Source organism: Barbatula barbatula (assembly GCF_947034865.1).
Source record: "Barbatula barbatula genome assembly, chromosome: 13".
Taxonomy (NCBI): domain Eukaryota; kingdom Metazoa; phylum Chordata; class Actinopteri; order Cypriniformes; family Nemacheilidae; genus Barbatula; species Barbatula barbatula.
This window is the reverse complement of record NC_136776.1, coordinates 16,243,798-16,269,070: the sequence shown is the minus strand read 5'-3', so window position 1 is coordinate 16,269,070 and position 25,273 is coordinate 16,243,798. Positions and strand designations below refer to the sequence as shown.

At 38.3% G+C, this 25,273-nt stretch overlaps 1 protein-coding gene across 1 annotated transcript; it reads left to right on the top strand.

The window, feature by feature from the left end:
- Positions 1-12,060: 12,060 nt before the first annotated feature.
- On the top strand, positions 12,061-16,140 carry LOC306903064 (receptor-type tyrosine-protein phosphatase C-like). Its single transcript, XM_079472004.1, has 10 exons — positions 12,061-12,179; positions 12,267-12,352; positions 12,639-12,659; positions 12,915-13,151; positions 13,669-13,848; positions 14,423-14,530; positions 14,647-14,778; positions 14,968-15,111; positions 15,230-15,400; positions 15,762-16,140. Exons 2-10 carry the CDS (start codon positions 12,298-12,300, stop codon positions 15,797-15,799), a joined length of 1,086 nt encoding a protein of 361 aa, XP_079328130.1. The 5' UTR covers positions 12,061-12,179; positions 12,267-12,297; the 3' UTR covers positions 15,800-16,140.
- Positions 16,141-25,273: the final 9,133 nt, after the last annotated feature.

Genomic DNA, 25,273 nt, shown 5'->3' with positions numbered 1-25,273 from the left:
ATCATCTCCAATTTAGTTAGCATAAAACGAGTATTGAACAGTATCTACTAATTGCTACACACTGACTGATCCATGTACACTTTGTCGGCAGATTGCAGAGGCACTAAAATATGTCAGTACTGTAGATAAACTGAGTCAGATGTTTCCACATTTTGCACCAAGTCCAAATATATTTCCTCTTCTGAAGATCCAGGTGCTTGGTTCAGCTCTCCATATCCGTCTGTTGCCAGAGGGACCGGCACTTGTAACATGTCCACTCTGCACAGCCAGCAGATTCAGCTGCCAGCTTTCTAAAAATTTTCGGCAAGAGAAACGTGCCGCTTCACTTTTGGTCCGGTGCTTGAGGTAAGTTCTGCCTTGAAGTCGCCAGGAAGCCGAGGTGCGATTGTCGCTTTTTGAGCCAAACTTCGTCCAAGTTCGGAGTTAGACGTGCAGCTGGGAAAACAAAAATAGAACACAAAGGGCAAACAGAAGTTCCTTACCCCAGTGGACATGCATGGTAAAAAACAGCTAGTGCATTTCAAGGAGTTTTGTATTCAAAGGATTTTGAAATATCAATAGCGTGCAGGTTTGAAATAGCTTGTGGGGCATGCTTGGCAACTTTAAACCAATTAGTTAGTGAGGGGAATCGAGGGATGTTCTCCAAACATCCATTCAAACCGTTCACTTGCTTTTATATAAAGTTTCTCCATCTCGTGAATATCTCTCGGAGTTTCAAGACGACAAGGAATGATCTTTACCTTCTGAATTGCTATTGCTCTGTTGTTATTTTTTTAGCTCAATTTTTTGCATTACAGCCAATTATTTGTATTACATCTGTGAAATGTCTTGAATTTCTAGGCATCCTATATGTGACCCTGGACAACAAAACCAGTCATAGATAGCCTGGGCATATTTGTTGCAATATCCAACATTCAAATTGGTCAAAATTGTACGTTTTTCTTTTATGCCAAAAACCATTGGGATACTAAGTAAGGGCCCGCTCTCAGTTTGGCATCTATGTGAAGCTTAGAATTTCAGCTTTTGGGTTTGTCTACTCTTCATTACAGCGGTAAGCCAAAAAAGTGCAACGGCCTGCTACAGCGCCTCTGATGGTAAACTTTAAAGATACAATATTTTGATATCAGATTCCTGATGCATCTGGGCCAAATATTGTCCTATTCTAACAAACCATACACCAATGGTTTGCTCATCTATACAGCATATATTTTCTAGAGGGAGCATAGGGAAATACATGGCCTATAGTGGTGAACCTTGTAACAGGCGACCCTCTAATCAGGGCCCGTAAACATTTAAATAGAATCCCCTGGTATATTTAGCCCAAGTCGTCTGGCCGAGGAAGCATCTCTACAACCTTTCTGGGTTTTTCGTAAACCGCCGATTGGAAGCAAATGCTAGGTTGAGGTTTCACAAGAAATGTGACCAAGAGGGTGTCTTTACAGGTGGTTCTTGAAGCACAGCTGCTTTGAATTCTGAATTCTTTCCAATCGAAATGTCACTTCGCATCCTGTTGCCTCTCTCCATCAGACTGTGAATGGAAAAAAAGGGACAGACCTGCTCGAGTAAGCATGAAAAGAGAGAATGTTTGCCATTATTTTCTTTAGGACTCCAATCTGGAGTGTAAAGGAAGTAATTAAAAATCATTTTGATTCTTGAACAAATTCTTAATAAAGTATTCACAGGGTTCAGCCGGTAACCTGTGCATCTTTAGAAGTCAACTGTTAATGTGCAGCTTGGATACATGATACGTTTTTTCTTTATTACTGTATTTATATTAAGGCTACAGTGCATACCATTTTCCATGTACATTTTATTTTTCAGAAGCTGTTGCAGTTATTTAGATAATTTTATTCAGATTAGAGTTTTAAAGGTGATTCGTATCATTTGAGGTATATTTTCACATATTTAGTCAAATTGGCAGTGTTGTCGTAAACTTCATAATATGTTCCCAAATCATCATGCACATTTGTTTCACAATCACAAAAACTAAAATCATGTCAAACACGTTGTTCACATTGGTGTATGTACAAGTTGGGCATTTAGGATGTATGTATATGCTGCTTATATGCTAAATGTGTTTTTTGTATCAATATATCAATACAAATGAAAATGTTAAGCTATTCGATTATGATGTGACCACTTATGCATAAAGTCACTTTGGTTGTTTTGCAATGTCATAAACATGTCAGATGTGTTACTGTGGTATTCTCATTTTCCATTTATTGCCCCCTGACATTATACATTATTTACAGTATGTCTCGTGCAAAAACCGCCATTTCTCATATCCTCTGTAATGGCAGAGCCCTTCTGGATGCCAACCGCTACGACCAAATCCCTCAGACTGTACGCCTACGCATTGAAACCCTTTGGACTCGGGCTCCCACCGTTTTCCAGTGCCGTAATGTTGTGCAGGTCCCTAGTAAATCAAAAACGCTACCAGATGCAGGCGTCCTCCGAGCTTTGCTCTTCAACCTCACTGAATGAAATGCGCTCTGTTTTGAGGCCTTGATTTACGCGGCGAGCGTGCGACCACAGACATTCCTGCATAAACCTGTGGCCTCGCTGCACGCTGGAGCGAAAGGCTGCGCCTGACTGTTCATTCCCACGCTTTGCTCTGCGGGCGGAGGTCATTATTGGAAGGCAGGCTGGGCAACGCAGGAAACTGGTCTGTAGGTTCAGTGCAGAGATATGTAATCCGCATTTTTCAGCGCCCGATGACCTTGCTTGTCCTTGGCTGAGAGAAAAACAGCTTTGAAATCGCATTTTGAACACAAGCGCATCACACTCAAAGCCGCTTGGAGTTGACAGCATCGCAGCTGCAGACTGCTGACGTTTACCTACAACAGACCGACGTTTCCTTTAAACAAAATGACTTTGTTTTACTCCTTTACAAGCGAGTGCAATAGATGATATGTTTATATTTAGAGGTGAAACATCTGTTTTGGACAAATCCTTTGCCCGAGGAGAACGCTGGGAGCTGTTGTCGACTATTTGTTGACAGCTTTTAACGCAAGAGAAGACATCCTGTGTTTTAAAAGTAGTTTGCTCTGACAGGAACGAAACAACAAAGTGGCATGACCTGCCGGGGCTGTGAAAATACATTGTTTTTCAGTTTTAAATGACAAGTATGGCATGCCTAGCTAACAGCTTCTTGGCACAAGGGTGGGGGGGCACCGTCGGACTATTCTTGAAGCAGCTATCCAAGCTTCTATCGGAGAGAGCGTTTGATGAGGACACGAATCCCCGCCTCCACGTGGCGGTGTGTGTATGCTGGCCTTGAGTTTACCGTTTTCTCACAATTCTCCAATAAAGTGATAAACAAGCAGACAACATTAATTTCGAGGTTGCGTGATGGAAACCGGCAAGGGAAAAGGGTGCAGAAGGATGGAGCTGCCTTTTCCTGACAAACCGCTCGGCGTGTTTACAGAGTTTTTTTCCTAAACAACACCTGTCACACTGTTACTGTAAAGTCCAATTAACACAGTCATCCTAACGCTCCCCTTCTCCTTCCCCCCTTGTCTCCACAGCGTTCCGTTTACCTGTTCTTGACAGTCAGAGCTCAGGCTTTGTGGTAAGACCAGCCCACCAGGAATACGGATAACAGTAATGTCAGTTCTTCAATGCGGTTGGTGTTAACTGAGGAATTTGTAAAGGAACACTAATGGAAGTGTATTGTTAAAGTAAAATATATCTATCTATACATATATACACAGTATATATACCATTTTGTTATTTCACCAAGTCTCCAATAAGTTTATTTTATAATATGAAAATATGCATATAGATGTACATTTATTTAATCAATAAAACAGAACTGCTATGTTCTTGTGGTGTTTTTAAACATGCATCAAATCCTTTTTTTCTTCATGAAAAGCCAGTAGTCCATTTTGTGAACTTGATGAGGTTCAGCAAAACCAGCAAATACACTAGAATTCAATTAAAAATTGTTATCACTCTTTATGACATTTTGAGGTGTTGAGTGTGAAATGCATGTAATATGCATTTATGCAAATGCCCCAACATGGAAATTATTCCTTGAATTCATTTAAAGGCCAACATTTGCATACACAGTCATAATTAACTATTTACAACTCCGGTCCCATCGAGCACACCGAATGTGAATATTTCTCGCAATGGTCCATCATGCCTCCGCTTCCGATTAAGTATTCAGCACGAAATCACTTTATACCACACCAGAGCTTTCGGACTTTCCCCGCGTGTTTGTTTGAAACGATCCAGAGAGTGCGAAGTTTGGAGACGAGTCATCCGGATCGACGCTCGGCGCCTAACCTTTCTGACGATTTCCCCTGTGTGAACGCGAGAAGGGGTAAAGTTGCCTTGATTAGTTTAGTTTGCTCAAAAATCAGCATTATAAAGCCTCTGAATACGATCAAGAGATCTAACATCCTCTGCTTGTTTACGAGCGCATGGCGGAGATGCCACGTCGCCTCCTCTCTGACCCTGAGGCAGGGAGTCACATAATGCATCATGTTTCCATCCTGCGCTCCCATTTCGACGGCAACCAGCCGTGCAACAGTTCCCAATGGATGCTGGATACAGCGCGGCCCCTCCAGGCAGTCCTGGGGTGCCGTTACCCCCGGCATGCGTCTCTGCATGGTAATGAACGCCAGACACACAAATGTGGAAGTAAATGGAGGCGCAAGGATACTCGCCAAGGACTGACCCGTGCTTCGTAGGACGACAGATCGGCTCAGTGGGACGGCCCCTTCGCTCACTGATCAGAGGAACTACTGCTTCAATACGGCGCTGAAGGCAAAAAAAACCAAAACGACTGATTAGACGTTTCTGTCGCCCATGCAGCTAGCTGGGAATCTTTTTTCTTATTCTGGATCTTGTTTGTTTCTTGCCCCCTCTAAGCCTTTTGTCATCCTCAGACAGCGACGGATGCAAGTTCTCTGTGGTGTTGGGCTTTGCTCGTAATTAGCAGAAAGTTCTCAAAGACTCGACGGGAAGAAAGTGAGGAGAATGCCTTGCTTGTTTGTTTCATTTCCCCCCCAAATCTTTCTCTGAATAAATCAAAAAGTCTTTCGCTCAGAGACTTTGAGACCGAGTATAAACTCTGTTTCATCAGGCCGTGGAGTCTTATGGTTAGGTGCAGTATCAAAAGTGTACAATTGAAGTCCTCCTTCAGTCCAGAAAACACAACAAACTTTCCTCACAAAAAAGTTTTCTACGGCACACTTTTAATTGTGACAGTATTTTCGGCATTCCACGTTCGACACGCGTTGCTGGATCATGCTTTACACAGTCAATTTACACAAAAGCAAGCTTTTTAAGAATGTTAGTAACAGCCAAAAGCTATACCCATTGACTTGCATTGGTTTTGTGTTTTTTGTTTGGTTCCTAACATTCTTTAAAATATCTTTTGTGTTCTGCAGAAGAAAGTCATACAGGTTTTAAATGACAAGAGGTAAATGATGAAAGATTTTTCATTTTTGGTTGAACTATCCCTTTGTTTCTTGTCCCCTCTAAGCCTTTTACCATCCTCAAACAGCGACGGATGCAAGTTCTCTTTGGTGTTGGGCTTTGCTTGAAATGCACTGTGAATGTGTGAATAACAGCATAGCTTAATCATTTACAGATTATAATGTATCTACATCCTTCCATGATTAAAAGAAGTTCCCAAACTGTCAGATATCTTCATCTCCTTAACTGCAAGGATTAATGAGTAAAATAAAACAAGCTTTTCTATTGTTGCCTTTTGGTTCTGAAGAAAGTCTTTGCCCTACCACACTTGTAGTATCTTTCTGGCTGTGTAGGGTACTGATGCAACATCCTAGGCTTTATGAGTCCATGCTAAAGTGCCCGTGAGGGATAACCTTCTCTTCCCCGAATCCAAATCTTGAAAGCAAAACTTCTTTCATATATGTAGTCGGGGATAATGTTACAACTCCTCAAAGGCCGCGTTAAACAGCCTTATGTCAAAACAAAAATGAAAATTTGCTATTGTATCTCAATAACGCAAGGGAATGTCAACACGCGGAATATTTTTTAGACAAAAGAGAATTGCAAGGGCTCTTAAATGGCTATGAAAAAGCACCGGTGTTAAATCTGCTTCACTTTTTGTGTTACAGAATGGACTACCCAGGGTCTAGATATGCAGCTCCAGGCATATACATCAAGAGAAGAGGAGGTCAGACCTCACTGTGAATGTGTGATATTATGGTCTGGCTCGCCCACCAATAGAGGCCGGTCGGTACCCCGACAGCGCAACCTTGCGGCACAAAGGATGGTCCTACTGCAGCTTTCCGGCCCCATTAGCACCGGAGCGTCAAGGCAAAGCTCCAGAACCTCATTCATTATTCATCGGTGCGCAGGCAGAGGCCCTGATAAATTCTCGCTTTAAGTGACAATGAGTGACAGAGCTTGGGTTTTATGACCATCCTCTCCCTGCCGCCAGTGGCGCGCTGGCCAAAGGTCCAGCCTGATCCTCCGCTAATGACCGGCATGATGTATGTGCAGCGAAGCGACGGCTGACATCGGTGCTCTACCGTCCCGCTCCCCCGGTCCCACGCCGGGGGTAAGCTCCAGCCCAACCCGGGCGCTCAGCAGGCCACGGAAACTCCTCATTAGCTGGGACACGCAGGGTTAACCTGGATGGTGGGGGAATGGAAGGTGAACGGGGGTATTTGCCAATGATGGTGGGACCATTTATAATGGGATGTGTTGTCGTGCATGTCTTGGACCTGGGATTGAGGAGATGTTCACATGTGCCTTAACTTGCATTGAGCAAATGTAATTTTTCAAATAAAATATTTTTATAGAAAATGTATTTGTATATTTTGAGTTGTATTTTGAAATACACAACATTCGCATCATCTCCTAGATCTTTTTTGTGGATGTCTGTAACAATACAGTGAGTATTGACATGCTCGGGGTTTAGCATTGAAACTTCAAAGGCGTTTCAACATTTTATTCCATTTTTACTTTCAGCTTGAGAAGGGAGGAGTCCTTAGCCTCTGTTTGTATCTGTACATCTCCAGTGATATCGATTAAATTGGATTTTAACCCCTCTTCTTTTCACTACATCCAAGACAAACGCTTTCAGTGGAACAAAGGCAGCCTGCTGTGTGTGGCTAGCCTTCACAGTCAAATCCCTTGGGTGTTACCAATGTATCTGTACAAAAAGAGACTTCTCAGGGGGATATGTAGTTTGCCATTCTAAGTTTCATTCTTCCTTTTTGTTCTCATTATTGTATTGACGGTATTTAAAGGGATACACTGCACTGTATTTTACAGAATAATTATTTATAAAATATATGGTCAAAACCATAAAGTTATAGAAAAAGATTGCAAATTTACAAGAAAAATAGGGAACAGGGTCATTTTTTATTTTACAGTTTATTTAAAAAAAATATTTCTTATAGTAAATAAATATTTTTTTTTATCAAAGTCACCTGTATGACTTTTTCTTCTGCAGAACACAAAAGAAAGTATTTTGAAGAATAGTAACCAAACAACATTAACCTCATTGACTTCCATTATATAGTCACAAAACCACAGAGACGTTTCTCAAAGTATCTTCTTGGGCACATAAATGATTTAATGACATCGCTGTAGTCTTCTGGTTGTGATGAAAAACAAATTAAACCACCCTAAGCTAATTCACTGGTCTCCCAGGCTGGCTCAGAGTTTTTTTCATTGGGCAAACTGGGAATAAACCGGTTAAAACCATCCTAAACCAGCAAAGCCATGACAAAGAGCAAATGTGTTAGCTCACGCTGGCCTTTGGAATGGCCTTGGCTATTGCTCCTCATTAGGCCGGTGTCCCTGTTTTATCTCCAATATGTCATGCAGTCAGGAGCATTCTATTATCAAATCCCTATAGGCCGCCTGGTAAGGTCCTTCCACTATATTGCATTATTTTCTCTAACCACCTTATTTTGTTAGCTCATGTCCTGCCCCGTGCTGAATAGCAATCTTATATATATCTTTAAAATATGGTAAAAATAAGATTGAATTTGATTAGATTTACTAAAAAAAATTGGAATATTTTCAAAAATGGATCCAGCCAATTGGTTAAATTAACCCAGAATTGTGTTTATATTTGACCCACAATGGGTTAAAACAACCCATCATGCTAATTGAAAACCCAACGATTATTATCTGATACCTTTCTATTTAGAAAATAAGGTGCATGATTCAGTCGCTAAACTCAAATAACGTATTTGTTGAAATGTACAGTACTTTTCGACTGACAGATCCTGCATTTACAAATTGAATAGGTAGAGTTGCCTTGTCAGAAGATCCCGTATAGAAGGTAAACATCTCCAGAGAGTCCAGTACCATACCTGCTGTTTGTTTAGGAATAATACAGCAGAGCTCAAGAGACAACAAAAACTGTGTATCCATTTAAAAATAGATGTATACATCAAAGCGCATTCAAGATGTTTGGAATTCCTTGTGGCATAGTCTTCATTTCTTTCTTTCTCTCATTCACATTCAATCATTATTGACATCTTTGGTCCCTTTATGAAGAACTATAAGTTGATGTTTCTATGCTTTGGTGTAGAGGAGCATCTCGATTGCCAGTAGTTGGCATGCACGTATCCTTTGATCTGGAATTTTAATGACTTGTTGTTTAGTCCACAGGGTCCTCTTGGTTTCTGTGTTCAGATGGTCAGCTATGCATCTTCTATTCATCTCTGTGGTGCTTGTTACCTGCCTCTTTCCACTATAGCTCTGTTAATTTGGTGCCGAGCGATCTGGTGTACAACTCGATGATGATTGGACAGTTCTTTGCCTTCAAAACCGTGCCATGGCAACCTCCTTTGAAAGTCTATCTCTGTGTTAGAAATATACAGGGCTTGAGGTGTGCGCCCATCAGATTCTCATTCAACAGTTTCACAATAGGAAATATGTGAATTTAAAAGCAGTAATGATCAAAAATTAACATTTGTTGGTCTTTTATTTACACTTATGTCGCTCAGAACCACAAGATATTTTGAAGAACGATGGGAACCACACAACATTGACCCCTATATTATACATTGTATGAACAGAAAACCAGAGATACATTTCTCAAAATATCTTCTTTTGTGTTCCACAGAAAAAAAAGAGTCATATACATGTTTTGCGTGCACGAAGATGAATGAATTTTGTTTAAAAAAAAAAAATTCAGGTTTACTACACAGCAGCTGTTCCGTCAACTTCACAAATGACTTCAAGTTTCTGAGTTGTTTAGGTTTGCAAATAATAGAGTAAAATAAGTATTCAATGTTGTTATTTAATAAATTTAAGTTAGGGAAATGCTTTAAGTTTAATAATTTTTGCAATATATTTAGGTTAATATTAAATGTTTATATTAAAATGGCACTTTCATGCTATTGGTGTAGGGTTTTATTAAAACATGTTATTAAGACAAAACCTTGATAGACAATTTGAAAATGTTTGTCTTTCTCTCAAATCTTACTATACAGTAATGCATGACCAGACAATAATTTGTGGTTACACAGGATGCACACGGAAGAAAACAACCAGTGTGCTCCAGTGTGGACTTGGATAAATGTTCAATTTGTTGTACTATTAAAGAAGCACATCTGCAATTTTCAGCCATGAACTTGAATGTTATCTTGTTTCACCATTTCCAATTAAATCCTCTAAACTGATCATTAAATACAACTTGCAGCATACACACAGATACCACTATGTTGTTTCCCCATCCTGTCAACAATGAATATATTTCCTCTCATCGGCTATGGTGTTTAGCACATGGTTAAAAACAATAAAGACAATGAAGAGGCCGATCAGAGAAAAGGAAAGGTGTTCAGATTTAATGCATTATTCACCATGATGACTAACATGAACAGGACAAGATCAAACTCGGCTCCTCTTTCCTGTGGTGCATTATGGGATAGGAGTTGGGTTCCAGTGAAGATGTATGCTCCTATTACAAATCTGGCAATCAAAATAAAACTGCCCCGCCATGTTGTAACTTATGGGAAGAAAACGGAGTAACTTTATATATTATTTATATATATATATATTAGTTATATTATAATCATTTGTATTGTACTTATGACCAGAAGCCTCAAATGGGGAAATATCTCTTTTAATGGTCAAAGGGTTGAAGGTTCATGCAGATGTGTGGGAGTCAGTTTGTAAAAACGGTCATGGATGAACACTGCCACTCAGTGGTGAAGGATGGAACTTGTTTCTAGATTTTAGGCCTTGGCTACATGCATGAAAATTGATTTCAGGAGATTCATTCTCTTGTGTTGAGGTGAGACGGATCATCATTTCAACTTATACATCACTTATGTCATTAAAAAAGGATTATTATAGATTCTCTTCTCTGTGTTTCATATGGTCGTTTTTTTACGGTATCCATGTTTGTGTGTTATGAACATTTTACATTTCACAACTGTGACATCATTCTCAAATTAAAATTCTGTTATACTTCATTCATCCTATTGTCATTTCAAATCTATTTCTTTCTTTCTTCCGCACAACACGAACGACATTTTTCAAAAGATATTTTTCTGTGTTCTGCGGAAGAAAGAAAGTCATACAGGTTTGAAATGAAGTAAATGGTGGCAGAATTTTCATTTTTGGGTGAACTATCCCTTTAACTCAGCGGTTGGGTTCATCATTTTCTGACACAACAATGAGTTTAAATTAAATAGCTTTTTTCATATTGTACAAGTATTGAGATTCAGTCCTGGTTAGCACGTGGTGTCGTGCCCCTTGAGATGCTTCAGTAATCGAGCAGTACAACACGTTGTGGAGCTGTGCCAGACAGACCTGAAACACAATAAATACGGTTATATGTAGAAAATGTCTGAGGTCAGAGGGCTGGTTTTGTATCACACAGAAATGGTCCCTAGATACTGTAACTGGTGATGTAGGTAGAAAGGTCAACGACAAACAAGAATCATAATTATGAGACGTATTCATTTCAATTTGTTATCAATCAAAAAGTGGGTTTGTGTGGAGACGCTTACGGAAGAGGTTGATGACATTCATACAGCCCAGTTTCTACTCCCGTATATTGATGTGAATGAAATCTTCAAATAAAAATATGAATTCTGTAATTTTAATGTATTAAAAACTTAAAAAATGTAAAACATTACAACCTTTTCAGCCATTATATTTACATTATACACAGCTTAATTAAAACTCTTACATACTAAATGTACATACTGTACTTACATACTAGAAGTTAAAATTTCATGTAAACATTTTATTAAATAAGTCTTTATTACATTTTTTGAGTTGAAAAATCTGAACTTTGGCGAAAATTTGTGCCGCGTTAACCAATCAGGAGCCTGCTCTAGTAGTGACGTGATTATGACATAGAGAGCGGAGGCAGAAATCTGAAACAAAAAAATCTGACACGTCAGAAATCTGACACGGCGCCGAACGAGTCTACGTCTATCTTCAGCCTTCCATAGCACATAATGCGCAGCTATCTGCTCAACAAAATCCATGTCCGCCATTTCGCAACAAGACTGGAGCCGCCTGCCAGAAGCCCCTACAATGAGACGAATTTCACTAAACTCCAAATGTTCAAGCGTCCAACTAAACACAAATAGCGCGATTTAGGTGTGAACACTCTTGACATTGTGTCTGCTACGGCAGGTGTCTCTGTGTGCACTGGAACGTTCTGTCAATTATGTCACGTGAGGTATCGGTCTTTGGTATCGGGGAATTTTTACGAGTATGAGTACGAGTACATGAGCTTGGTATCCCTAGTTCATTTGACTTGTATACATAGATGTTCTACTATCTGGGTTTTCCTAGCCCACTTTCATTCATAACTAAGGATTCAGACATACTACTCATTTCACATACTGACATTTGTATATTATTTAGTAGATTTGTAGCAGATTTGATCTACATAGGGTTACGTTTTCTACAAAGAGAAATTGTTCTGCATCTATTGTCATTGAAGTCAAACTTTCTGTTGAATTTTTATGACAGTGTCTGCTGCTATCATGACATTCGGCTTTAGATTGCTTTCAAAACTATTTTCTTTTTGTCATGACAGCGTGCGAGGCAAGAGATGTGTGGTTGATGTGGTAGAAAATGTAACTTCCTGTTGCAAAGGGTCTTAATGCCGAGATGAGGCTCTTTAGACCTGCAGACAACAGATTGAAGGTTTTATTAGGTGGAAACACACTGAATACTAAACCGACTGTTCTGACGACTGTGAACACGTAAGATTAAAAATGAGATGGGGACCAAACGTTGAAACATTCTGATGGTTAATTCAGATTTGTGTGTGTTTTATGCCGTACTTATAGGGACTTATAAGAGACATTTCAACCCTTGGATATGGTGAGATCCTTCGGAAAAGGGCCTTTGATTTTGTTTCTATGGATGGCTCTGTGTAAGTACATCTTTTTTGCCTATTGAATAGCATTTTATATCATTTAAATTGGTTTATGGTCAAATAATATTTAAAATAGAAAATGCTGATTTAGGCATTGTTTTATTACAACAAGGTGTTGTTGTAATGCAGGGTAGTGTAAACAAACCCACCAGCATGGATAACAAGTAGCATCTCAGCCTTGAATCTGAACTCTAGATATCCACCGTTTTTACAGATTATCTGTTTTCTTTATCAAATGTTCTATTGTATCAAAACTTAACTTATAAACTTGTGCTTTCCTCAGGTTCTGAGTCAGAACCCAAATGTGAGTATCCTTTTTTATACCTTTATATCTGTATACCTGTTTTGTTTAAGTCCACTTACATGAGTTGAAAGAAAAGTTAGGGAGAAGCATGCTTATATAAATATATAAATGTATACATTTGAAAAATTAATTATAAAATACATTTATGAGTTAAAAGAAAATAAATATGTTTATATAGCTGAACCATTATTTTTGCCAAAAAAAACATTTGCTTCTGTTTAGAAATGTGATAATGTTTGTTTGTCTCCTATAAAGGCAATTTCAATGCTTCGTTGACTTCGAAAGGCTTAGAGGTGAAGATTTTCAATGGCTCTGCTGATGCGACATACACTGTCCAGATAAGAGAAACTAATGGGACTGGGATCACAACCAAAGAAGGCATAAAGGAAAGCCTCACAATACCGTTTGATCAGTTAAAACCGTGCACTCGATACACCATTGAAGTAAAAAACTGTAAAGTCCCTGGAATCTACACTTTTGACACTCATACCGGTAAGATTTAATGATTTAATTCATCTTGTTTTGCTGGAGGTGGATGAATGAAAATGTTATCAGTGTTTGTCACCTGCTAAAACCAGAACTTTCTTCTGCACGGTCTGACATTCATTGTATTTCATTCGTTGCATAAAGAACTTAAGCTTTGTCAGTCTGGAGTGAAATCAAACTTTATTTAACAGCAGGTCAGAAGAATTGTGACACTTTACAATAAGGACCAATTTGTTGACATTTGTTAAAGCAAGTGCTTTTATAGCATTTATTAATCGTGTAATGTAATGTTATATCATGTGAATAAATATTAGTTCATGTTTTATGAAGAAACATGAATAACTTAACTTATTTTATATACATAAATGAACCCTGAACCTTAACCTGAACTGTTATTGAGAAGAAGGTTAATTCAGGATAATTCAAGACATTTGTAAACTTGTGAATATAAAGATTTTTATACTATAAAGACTGTAATGTTTTATTATGTTCTGTATGTATTGTCTCTCATTCTCTTCTATAGATGAGACAGGTCTCTCTCCCTTTGTGAAATACCTGAATGATACACAGGTCTGTTATAAAGATGGAAAGTGGAATTTGACAAAGTGTGTTCAAATAATAAATGAGAAAGCGTGTAAAACTGTGCCGTCAAACGTTACACTTGAGACATGTAACTACACAATGATGGCCATGTTACCCCCAGGTTGGTATTTATTAAAATAAACAGCTTTAACTTTTCAAATATTTGTTATTTAATGGTTCAAGTTTACTGCTGATCAATCACAGAGGTGCATAGAACATAGATGGATTGTCAAGTATACAGTATTTAGTCTTGGTGTGGTATTCGCTTTCTTTGACGTTGATGTTTCTCAGTATTCTGCACACCTTTGTCATTCAGAGCAACACAAAACAAAGTTTGAGGTCCATTTACATCAACCTTGTAAGTGGGGGACATCACCCCCACTGCTGATTTATATGTGTCATTATACAGTATAATGGATTTTTCTATAGTCTTTTAATTTAGGAGTTAAAGTTTAAATTTAACAGGATATGTAATTGGAATAACAGGAAGGATAATTTTCTAAATACAGTTGCATTCTGGGAATTAAAGCGTTTTATCCTGATCAATACTATAAAAGTTGATGTTTCATATTTAATTCACCCATTCAGTTTTTCCAAGGCTTTTGAGAATCCTGATGTTGTCTCAGTTTTGTGTGTCTGATCTGAATTAGGCCATTTTTCCTGTATTTTAATCAACTTCATCAACTTTCTTTCAGACAAACCTAAAATAACCTATAATAAAACAATCCCCACTCGGTTTATATGGAGTAATAAACCACATCACTGTCATGACACACACATGCAAGTCAAATGCACCGGAGATGGTAAGTATCACAAATGTGAAGCATTGACACTTTAAATGTCTAATAAATATTTGTACGTCACATACATATTCACATTTATGACAGTTAAGCTGATAATGGATGTTATTTTTTGTCAGCTTGGAGTCATAATTTTAATTTAGATCAGGATGTGTCCTTTTTACCCAACAAAACGTATGAATGCAAAGGAGAATACTCTTATGAGAAAATAACCATCAAGAGTGAAAAGATTCATGTTAACATAACATGTGGTAAGTTGCAACTGTGTTATTATGCTTCATTTAGATGCTGTGAAAGTGCCAATACAATGACCTTGAAAAAAATGGCATAAAAACAACATTTTAACATTTGCCACCATATATTAATATGTTCAATGGACCACAAAATCTTTAAAATGAGAATTGATGTTGTGTTTGTGACTTAAGTTTTCTATCTTACAGATTGGCAAAATGATAAATTCAAGCCATTTCAGGATATTACAAGCGACTCCTTCGTCATGTCATGGAAATCACTAAAGAATAAGAACTGTCCAGGGATTAAATTTGACTATTATGAAGCCAGATGCCCTAGTAAAGATGAGAGATGTAAGTCTGCTCTCTTTTAATTTAGCATGTTGCTGTATAATAAATAAACTCTGACTTTCATTCTGTTAGTAGTGGTACTGTAGATGTATGTCACATACAGGTATGTTTTTTATTTAAGGGACACAATGTACACAAAACGATGGCACAGCCTGCAGTTTTCACCAATTAAAAGCATTTACTAAATATACATGTGAAATAAGAGCCAAAGTCAACACCAGTAACATCAGCGACAAAAATGACACCCGTCACTACATAATCTTTACTGGAACACAAAAAACGCTTCCCGACAGTAAGTATCTTTAAATTCTACAGATGAATAAAATGATGATCATTAGGAAACTCTCATGTTTAAAGAATCTTGCTTTTGAAGAGGAATAATGAAGCACATTTATTTATATAGGGGATTTTTCATTATATACCTCAAAAACGACACTTTATGCGTTACCTGTTGCTGAACACACAGGGTTCATATGTTGTTTGTCTTTCAATAGAACCCAAGTTTAACGTGGCAATTAAAACAGAAGTTGAATGAACTTCTAAAATCTGACATTTTTTATGAATTTAGGCACCAAACTATTTTTGCAGTATATGTTGCGAATGAGAATAACTGAGATGAAAAAATGTATTCCTTATTTTTTCTATGACTGAAGAACACTTTGTATCCAGTATTTGCGTAAAGCCCACCTGACTTTGACATCAGACTTCAGCTCTCCTCTTACCTGCTTGTCTTTTTTTATGGTTTATTTACGCATTTACAAGTTGAACATTTAAGATAAATATTAAGTTGACAGTATGTTTATTGTTTTTTTTATGAATTTCTTTTTATTTTCTGTACCGTACATAAAATCATTCTTCATAATTTAATAAACATTGGGCGAAAATATTTGTAATATTGAAAGAGTAAAACTGATATTCAAAAGTTGATGCTTGATATCTTTGGCCTGGTTTTCACATGTTTGTCTAAAAGTTTGAATTGTCAATGTACATTTTTGCTTTATTGTACACAATAAAATGAGCAATTTTCATTTCCTTTTTTCCTTTTGACTGTTTTCCCCATCCTTAACTATGAATACATTTGCTGTTATTATCAGCTGTTTGTGTTCAGTTTCATGTAGAGTTTGATTGACTTTAAAATGCAAAGGGAATACAGACATACATTGGGATTTCTGACACACATGCATAATTCTTAGTTGCATAGGACTTTTTTTTTTAAATAAACTATATAAATAAACGTATAATGTGCTCTCCCAAAGGGCTTCATAGGTTTTTTTTGACTCCTTCCGAACACATTCGTAGCTTTGTAACGGCACGAAAGAGTTAATGAAGCAGTTTTGAGTTCTTTTGCGATGTCACATTATACACCTGTGAATGTGGATCATATATTGTGAAAAAGATGGACAACGTGCCCCCGTTCATTTCCATTGTAGAAAACGATGCCAAAATGTTCAAGTTATGGCCACTCCCATATTTCCCTGATGACATCATTTAGAGCCAGAGCGAAGTGGAGCCGCAGTATCAAGGCCACGCCCACATCCCCCTTTTTTAGCACCTTATAAATAAAACCAAACTTTTTAGTAAAAAACAGTTGAGACATATCAGCATGATTTCTTTGTGTAATTAGATTTTTTTTATCTTGTTTTGCATATTAAATAGCATTTTAAAATAATGCTGAGAAAAAAGTTTTATGGTTGACTTGGTTCAATTATGTCAAATACTTGAGCCATAGTTTCATGGTGTGTAATGTTAAAAAAGTCAATTCGGGCTCCAATCAACTCTTGAAGGATAAAGTCACCCCCGTGCAAAAATAAATTATTTTCATATATTTAAACTCTCAATATTTTACAGAATCTATAGAAAAGGCCTAGTCGGAAAAGCATTGCTTGATATATTACAGTATATTTTCATGATTGGAAAGTGTCCTATTCAACGTGAATTAACATCTATATTTTTGCGTGAGGGCCCCTATTTTCTTTATCATATCGTTGCTGTCCTCCTGAAACCTTGCATACATTCTCTAAATTTTGTGGTATTTATTTTTTCATCAAAGAGTTAAAATCACTTGTGGCAACAGTCTTTTCAACAGGCATTCGTGAAGTTTACAAAACTTGAGACGAAAATTTTAGATGCAACACGTCAATAGCAAACTTTGTGTTGGAGAGGATTATTTAACATGACTTTAGTGTCTTGTTCCTCATATAAGTGTAAACAGAATGTGTGACTTTATACATTAAGTTGTGGTAACACTTTATTTTTACTGTGCCTCTTACGCATGTTAAGAGCCAGATAGAACCTTATATAGAAGTCAAAAACACATATGAAGGCATTAGGGAGAGTACATTAGAAGTTTATTTATATACACTTATATAAGTTTATTTATATACACTTATTTACTGTAAACTATGTGTTATTACATGTAACTAACCCTCAACCAAATCCTAACCTTATAGGAAGTACATGTAGTTCATTTTTCTTACTTAGTACTTAAATGTAGAATAACACAAAGTGAACACTAAGTCATATAAAGCTTAACCACACAGACAGCTCACAATCTCCACCCGAGCCAGATAACAAATACATCATGTCACTTGTAAATGAAGACCATTTTTATGAATAAATAGTGATGGACTTGGTTATATCATTTTTTATTTAACAACCAATCTGCGCAATGACCACACTTCATCAAATATCACAAATTATAAAAGTTCTCCAAAGATAAGATAAACATTTTATTCATGTACATAACCAAGTGACCACATGTATTAGGGCACAGGACGCTGCACAAGTCTTTCTTTTATCTTTTTTTGTAAATGTGGTTTTCCTTGATAACTTTTGCCCCTTTTTTCTGTGTTATTTTATTGTAATCTGTTTTGTGTTACTTATATCCTCTACTTGCACTCTCGCCGCCTGGTTTCTGGTTACTGTACCATATAATCACAAATCTGATGTTGTTTAGAAGACAAACAAAATGTCCTTTACGAATATCTATCCATTGTTATTTACCATAAGGGAACAGTTCTGAGGACTGCTGCATGAATCTGGTTTCTGCGTTTACCCAGGTAAGTTTACCCATGTTTTGTAACCAAACAGTTCTTGGACACTATTGACTACCATAGTAGGAAAAATGACTTTGTAACGAAGTTAAACGTAATTTTAAATGCAAAAGAAGATATTTTTAAGAACGTAGGAAAGCAAACAGTTCTGGGGCACTTTTGACTGCCGTTGTCATTTTTCCTACTATGGTAGCCAATGGTGCCCCCTGGTGTCTGTTGCAGAGTAAGTTTTGAGTTGACAAAACCAGACAAACCAGACCTGGTTCAGATCACCTGTAGCACAACGCTTGGAATAAACTTTCTGTCAACTCCGGTTTGATCCAAAGTTCGTGAGGCTGAAAGTGCGACACGTGCGGCAAACAGCCAATCGCACAGAACACGGAAAGCATCATCAGTTTGATTGACTTCTTGCGAGGATGAGCGCAATTCACTTTTCTGTTGAAGATGACGAGATCATTGTGAAACGATGTCATGAATTGAAACACATTTACAAGGCAGGAATAATAAGGCAAGCCGAATTTGCTTTTAATCATTTTTTTATATCAACAATTCTATTTACTAGTAAAAATGTGGATTCTTGATATCAACAATCACGCCACCACTCGCAGAAATGTGTATTCTTGATATCAACAATATCAATTCTACTAGTAAAAAAATATATCTGTGATTGCATTTTTACTAGTTCATATCCTGAGAATGGTTAAAAGCTAATATGATATATGTCACTTTCTCAGAGCTGATTGGTCCAGTTTTGGTTTGCAATATCTTACCCAGAATAAACCAGCTCAATTAATGAGTTGTGCATTTTAAAATGCTTTAAATAATAATGTCTTAGCTTTTTCATTTATGCAGCCAATAACGTCCCATGCAGTGTTTATTACAAATAGTTTATCAGTGTGGATCAACTGTTTTTGAAAGTCATGTGCCCTCATAATATCAAAAATATATCAAAAGCTAAAAATCCACTTCCGGCCTCTACTGGCGATCCATCTCCGATGATGTCAGGGACTTTAAATGCTGCACAAATGCAAACATCCGCCATTTTAAATGTATGTGCATGGTACGTAATGGATTTAACAGGTTATGTTAACTCAAAACTTACTCTGCGTTTGTTCATCTCACTTGTGCAACAGGCCACTAAAAAGGTACAAACTCTACACGACAACACATCTACTGAAGATAACAGTGTCCTATCGGTGTATTTGTGAATTATATAAAAGGATACACAATATCTGAAGATCATTAAGTTTTTTGCTACCATAGTCACAGGCTTCTCTCCTGAACCTGGACCTAAATGTGAGTATCCTTTCATTTGACCTGTTTGTTCAAGTCAATTAACATTGTGATGTTCTAGACATGAAATAGTCAAGGTCAGTATAAAATAACATCCTTTTGTTTAAGCATATACAGTAGGCTATACACTGCACTTGTATGCCATCCATGTATGTATATGAATGAATGAATGCCTGTTTGCCATACATGCAGGTGTGTTTAGTCTTACGAATTAGAAGGTTTTTACCCAAGAAACTGTATAACTGTACTGGAGAATATACTGATGAAGATAAACCCATCAATCTCACAGTTAACAGAACATGTGGTAAGTTGCTCATTTTAAATGCAGGGCCAAATTTACAGCCATAATATTTATTCAGCTACAAATATTTGCCAAAATAAAATGGTACTGTAGTTATTCCTTATTTGAAATTATTTATGTTTTAGAAAACTGTATAAAAACCTATTTCAATTATAAAAGGTGTGTTTTATCGAGGGAATAAATAAGGGAAACAGCACAAACTGCACTGTTGACCACTTGAAACCATCCACCATTTATGAATGCAAAATTAAAGCCAAGGTCAACACCAGTAACATCAGCGATCTCAGTGACACCCGTCTCTTGACGGCTAAGTGTCTCTTTTTTTCTTCCATAGATAAATGAAATCATGATCTAACAGAAAACTGTCAAGTTTACACACGCTTGCTTCTACAGAGGTTTATTTGTATAAGGGATTAACCAGAATAGAAACTGCTGTCTAACAGACAACTTGCTTTTCTCTCTTACCTGTGTGGGACGTGACGAAAAGGCCACTGTAATAAAGATCCATAGAAAGAAAGGAAGGAGGCGGGAACCGGCGAACATTCAAACAATAAAACTTTAATTAAACATACTATAAACACACGGAAGTAGCCGGCAGCCACCTCACGGTAGACTGCCGGCCATAAAACATACACACAAACTAAACATATGTTTGGGCCCGGTCCTCTCTCGTCAACAGTCCTGCCGGTCGACCTTTTAAGCTCCCGGTCTCCTCCGTGAGAGATGCGGGACCGGTGTGCACACAGCTGATTGCACTTATCACTCACGCCACCGCCCCCGCGTCACGGCTTTCGTCTGGCCTTCCTCACCACATACCCCCATCACCCCTTACAGGCTGGGGGGCACCACCGAGACTGTACCCTCTCCCCCCCGGGGAGCCAGTCTCGGAGTCGGCAGCGCCTGGGGGTATTCACCGACGAGACAAGTGAATGGAGACGGGAGCCCCCGGAGTGACAGGGATGAGGGAGGGGAGAGAGAAAAAAGAAAGAAAAATTGTCCGGTTCCCCAACACGCTGTCGCTCGTCCCTCAGCCAGCAGAGAAGCTCTTCCTCGCGGTGCCATGCGATGGTACTGGACGCTCGGTGGACGGCTCGATCCTCCTCCGCCCCCTAGCAGCCGGCGATGGCCCTCCAGCTGAGAGCAGCTGGTCCCCCGTTCCCTGCTCCTCCCCATCATGGTGGCTGGCAGCAGGCTCGGCCCACGGCGAACGGTCCTTGGCTCCCTCCTGGACGGCAGCCACCCCACCTCGACCCAGGAGTACGGCAGCGAGGTCCTCGTCCCATCCGACTTCTCGATCCAGCACCACCCCCTCGGGCAGCCACTCGCGGACTTCCCCCGTCCGCGCTGCCCGAACTCCTCAGCACCGCGATCACCCTCGGCAGCGAGGGCTCTTTGACAGCATGTCCCTCCTTCCTCCCGGGTTTCGGCACAAGTGTAATGAAGTTCGTTAGAAGGGAAGGAAGGAGACGAGAACCGGCGAACATAAACTAACTTTTAATCAATTAAAATCAAATGTAAATAAACACAAACCGCAACATAAAATCCAGGGCTGGTCCTCTCTCACTGACGGTCCAGTTGTTCGTCCTTTTATATGCTCCACAATCTCTGGCCTCGCATCCTGACTCTCGTCCCGCCTACCTCGCTACAGCAACTTTTAGCTATTTGTTCCTTTTTGATGTTTTATCAAAACATGTTTTACATTCAAGATGCACAATAAAAATGTACATAGTAAATACGTAAAATAAAAACCTTAAAATAAGTTTTTCACATAAAATTGCATGTTTTTCTGTAATTCAACCATTTTTTTCCGTACTTGACTGTAAAACAATCCAGTAAAAAAATTATATTCCGGCAGCCGAATACCGTAAAACAAAACAATTATTAAAATGTAAAATGAAGACTTTCATGTTTTCTTGCAAATTCGCAATAATTATTTCAACAATATGTAAAAAATCTGGAGAAATAGCAGTTGAATTCTTTAAAATTACAGTTTTTCTTACAGTCTATAGTTTAAATGTTTGATGTTTGTTTGAAAGTGTAAATTGTCTATGTACATTTTTACATTAATGTACACCATGTACTTTTATAGTAGCAGTTTACCATTAAAATGGAACGTGTGAAAATAATGTAAATGTAAAATATGAGTTTTGTCATCTTTACCCCTATAGTCCAAAGCTGTATGGCAACCCAGTTGTTCAGGCAATAATGTTCAGTCTAACTTTAAACAATGCTGTGTTTACAACATAATTCATGATTCAAACTTTCCTCTGTTTTGTCCATATTGTATTGTATTTAAGTTAACCTAAAGCTTCAGAAAAATATGTCAAAAAGCGGACTGTAGTTCAAGTCTTGTATTGTGCTTTTTTAAATCAGTTTAGACTTCAGGACCACATAAGGACCCCTGTCGACACTTTCATTACATGGAAAATACTGGCCAGGATTTCAAAGGTTCATGCAGATGTGTAATATCACAGGTCACTCTTAGCTTCAGTTAGTCTGTAGAACTGTAAATGAATGAACAATGCCACCAAGTGGCGGAGGTTAAAACTTCTGAAGTGTTACACCCACATCACTGTCCATATTTGAAACTCACCTCATGCGACATTTTCAGTGCAAATGCTTGTTGTAATCCTGATGTAATCCTTGTGAGAAGTTTAAAAAACCTCTGTATGTGTTGTATCACATGTTTTGAGTTATCCAGTCACAAAAAGTTTTGAATCGATTTACACAGCTGTATTTCAAGTCTTGTCCACTTGCAGTCGGATCGCCAGATTTAAAACAAGTTACATACATAGACCGTTTATATCTCGTATCAAAATCAACTATCCACATAAAGGAACTTTTTTCTTGCTTAACAAGTCTTGAATGAAAGTGAAACTACACGTTCTGTCCGGCATCACATCCCATGTTCTAGTAATAAGGAGCCAGATCTAAGCACTACCTCATAGCTTAAATAAAATGTCTTTGTGTAGAACATTTATAACCTAGAAACTGGGCAAAAAAGCGAAAGAAACTTCATACGTCTTACATCTATTTCCTCAACTCTCTGCACTGATGACTGCTTCTGCAAATTTCTCTGGAAGGCCCTTGCTTCTTGTTTTTAATGTGTCAAATGTAAAACATTTTGATGGCTGATGCAAGCGAATAGAAGTATTTTTATAAAAGTGTATGTTTGGGCTTGCGTTGGGCTAGCGTTGGGCTTGTGATCAGAAGGTTGCAGGTTCTAATCTCAGTGCCAGCAGGTCATGACTGAAAGGCCCTTGAGCAAGGCACCTTACCCCTGATTGCTCTGCAGTAATGTGTCACTGTATAAAACTACTTGTAAGTCGCTTTGGATAAAAGCGTCTGCCAAATGAATAAATGTAATGTAAATGTTTCACATCAAATAAAAGCTAAAAAAGTTGGCAATCCAGATCTATTTAAATGTAGCCTATAGAATTTAAAAGCAATCTTTAAGATGTGATTCATATGGTTGACTCTAAATGAAATGATTTTATGAGGGCGAAAATATCTGTTAATATCTCATATTTTTGCTATACGTAGTTCCTCTGAAAGTGTTTCAGATTTTATATAGAAATAAACAGTGTTTCAATTCAAACCAAGAATTGTATCTGCGTATCACAGAACCAGAGTGCATGGGTTGGTTTTGCATAAATTTGTCCCATTCATACTGCAGATGCATCACACTTAGGCCACGCCTCTTCTCAGACAGATACTTAAATGTTCGGAAGTTTAAAAATAGAGGTTTTATCAGCTCCATAACACATCAGAGTGTTTAGACTGACAAGACTAACCTAGCTGGCCATTCTAAAATTGTTTCAAATTGTTAAATTGCACATGCTGCTTTTGCTATGCACTAAATGCAGACGTAGTAACATTTATTATGTTAACCTTTAAGTTATATAACATGAAATCAAAACAAAAGAAACAAAAAAAGTGTTTACCTCCCAATGCAAAGTAAACATGTGGTCCTTCTGCAAATTATTTATTGCTGCACATTTTCCAAAGAAACAAAAGATGTCACAATGTCATTCAGCTCCACCTCTTCAACAAACTGTTTATTATTATTTTGTTTTTTCATAATAGTTTGTAAAATATTTCCCATTTTTCAAATAAAACATATTAAAGGAAGTACACTAGCACACCATCAAACCACCTTTGTTTTCTCATGCGCACTACAGTACATACAGTATATAATGGAAAGTACACGAATTGAGATTCAGTCCTGGTTAGCACGTGGTGTCGTGCCCCTTGAGATGCTTCAGTAATCGAGCAGTACAACACGTTGTGGAGCTGTGCCAGACAGACCTGAAACTATGACAAATATGGTTATAAATGTACATTTCCTTGAGCTCAGAGGGCTGGTTTTGTATCACTCTGAAATGGTCCCTAGATACTGTAACTGGTGATGTAGGTTGAAAGGTCAAAGATAAACAAGAATCATAATTATGAGACGTATTCATTACAATGTGTAGTTATTTCCTACTAAAGACAACAGATTGGATTTTTTCGAATATGCCAAGTATACTAGTTAGCTTTTTGCTTCAAAATGAATAAACCTCTGTTGTTAAGTAAATACATAAAAAATATTGTTCATTGTTTAAGACTGTGGGTCACTTTTAATAATGATTTATGCACTAAATTGAGCTGTTGTATTAGATTGGAACTCGCATTTTAATAACGCAGTCAATACTGCACGGCCATTGGTTCGTGCAAAGTAAAAATTCAAACCAGAAGCTGCACAGACCTATGGCGATGGTTCCCGCCAAACTGGGCGGGGCTTATGGCTATATAAGTAGGCACATCGCCGTAGGGTACTCAAGTTACTGCAGCTTGTAAGCACGGCCAGGAACGCAGTACTCGTTCCCGTATCACAGGGAACCGAGGGTGTGTTAGTTACCGAGTATGTTCTCTATCGATACTCGTACTGCATAGCGGAATGCTATGGGGAACCAGTAAAATCCTGCCGTGCTACAAGAGGAACGACTAACACCGACCTAGACTGGTTGGTGTTGGTGACAGAGACTAGCGACATTGAGTGAGCCAGTAAGCAGAAAAGACCCAAGCCTGTAAGGTTTGGGATATCCAGACTGTAGAATCTTGTAAATGTGGAAGGTAAGGCCCAGCAGCCTGCCACACTTATTTCCGCTATGGACACACCGCTAGACTAACAAAGTGCTGTCCGGAATGCCTGAAGGGGCAGAACACTCGATTTAAACATTCAGTGCTTCAGTAAACCTTCAGTGACGGGACAGAACAGGTTCAGCTCCCGGTCCTGCTCAAAGGAAAGGATCGCAGAAAGCGTTATTACCTGTGCTTTAAACAGGGTTGAGAGCACCTTAGGTACCTAGCCATGACTTGGATTCAGGACTACCCTAGTGTCGTCAGGCCTGAATTCAAGACAGGAGAGGCTCAAGAGAGGGGTAAATCACCCATATGTTTGGGTAAATACGTTTAACCGATGCCGGAGCTAGAAGCAGAGTGATTTTAAGAGTCGAGGGACGGAGGTCCACAGACT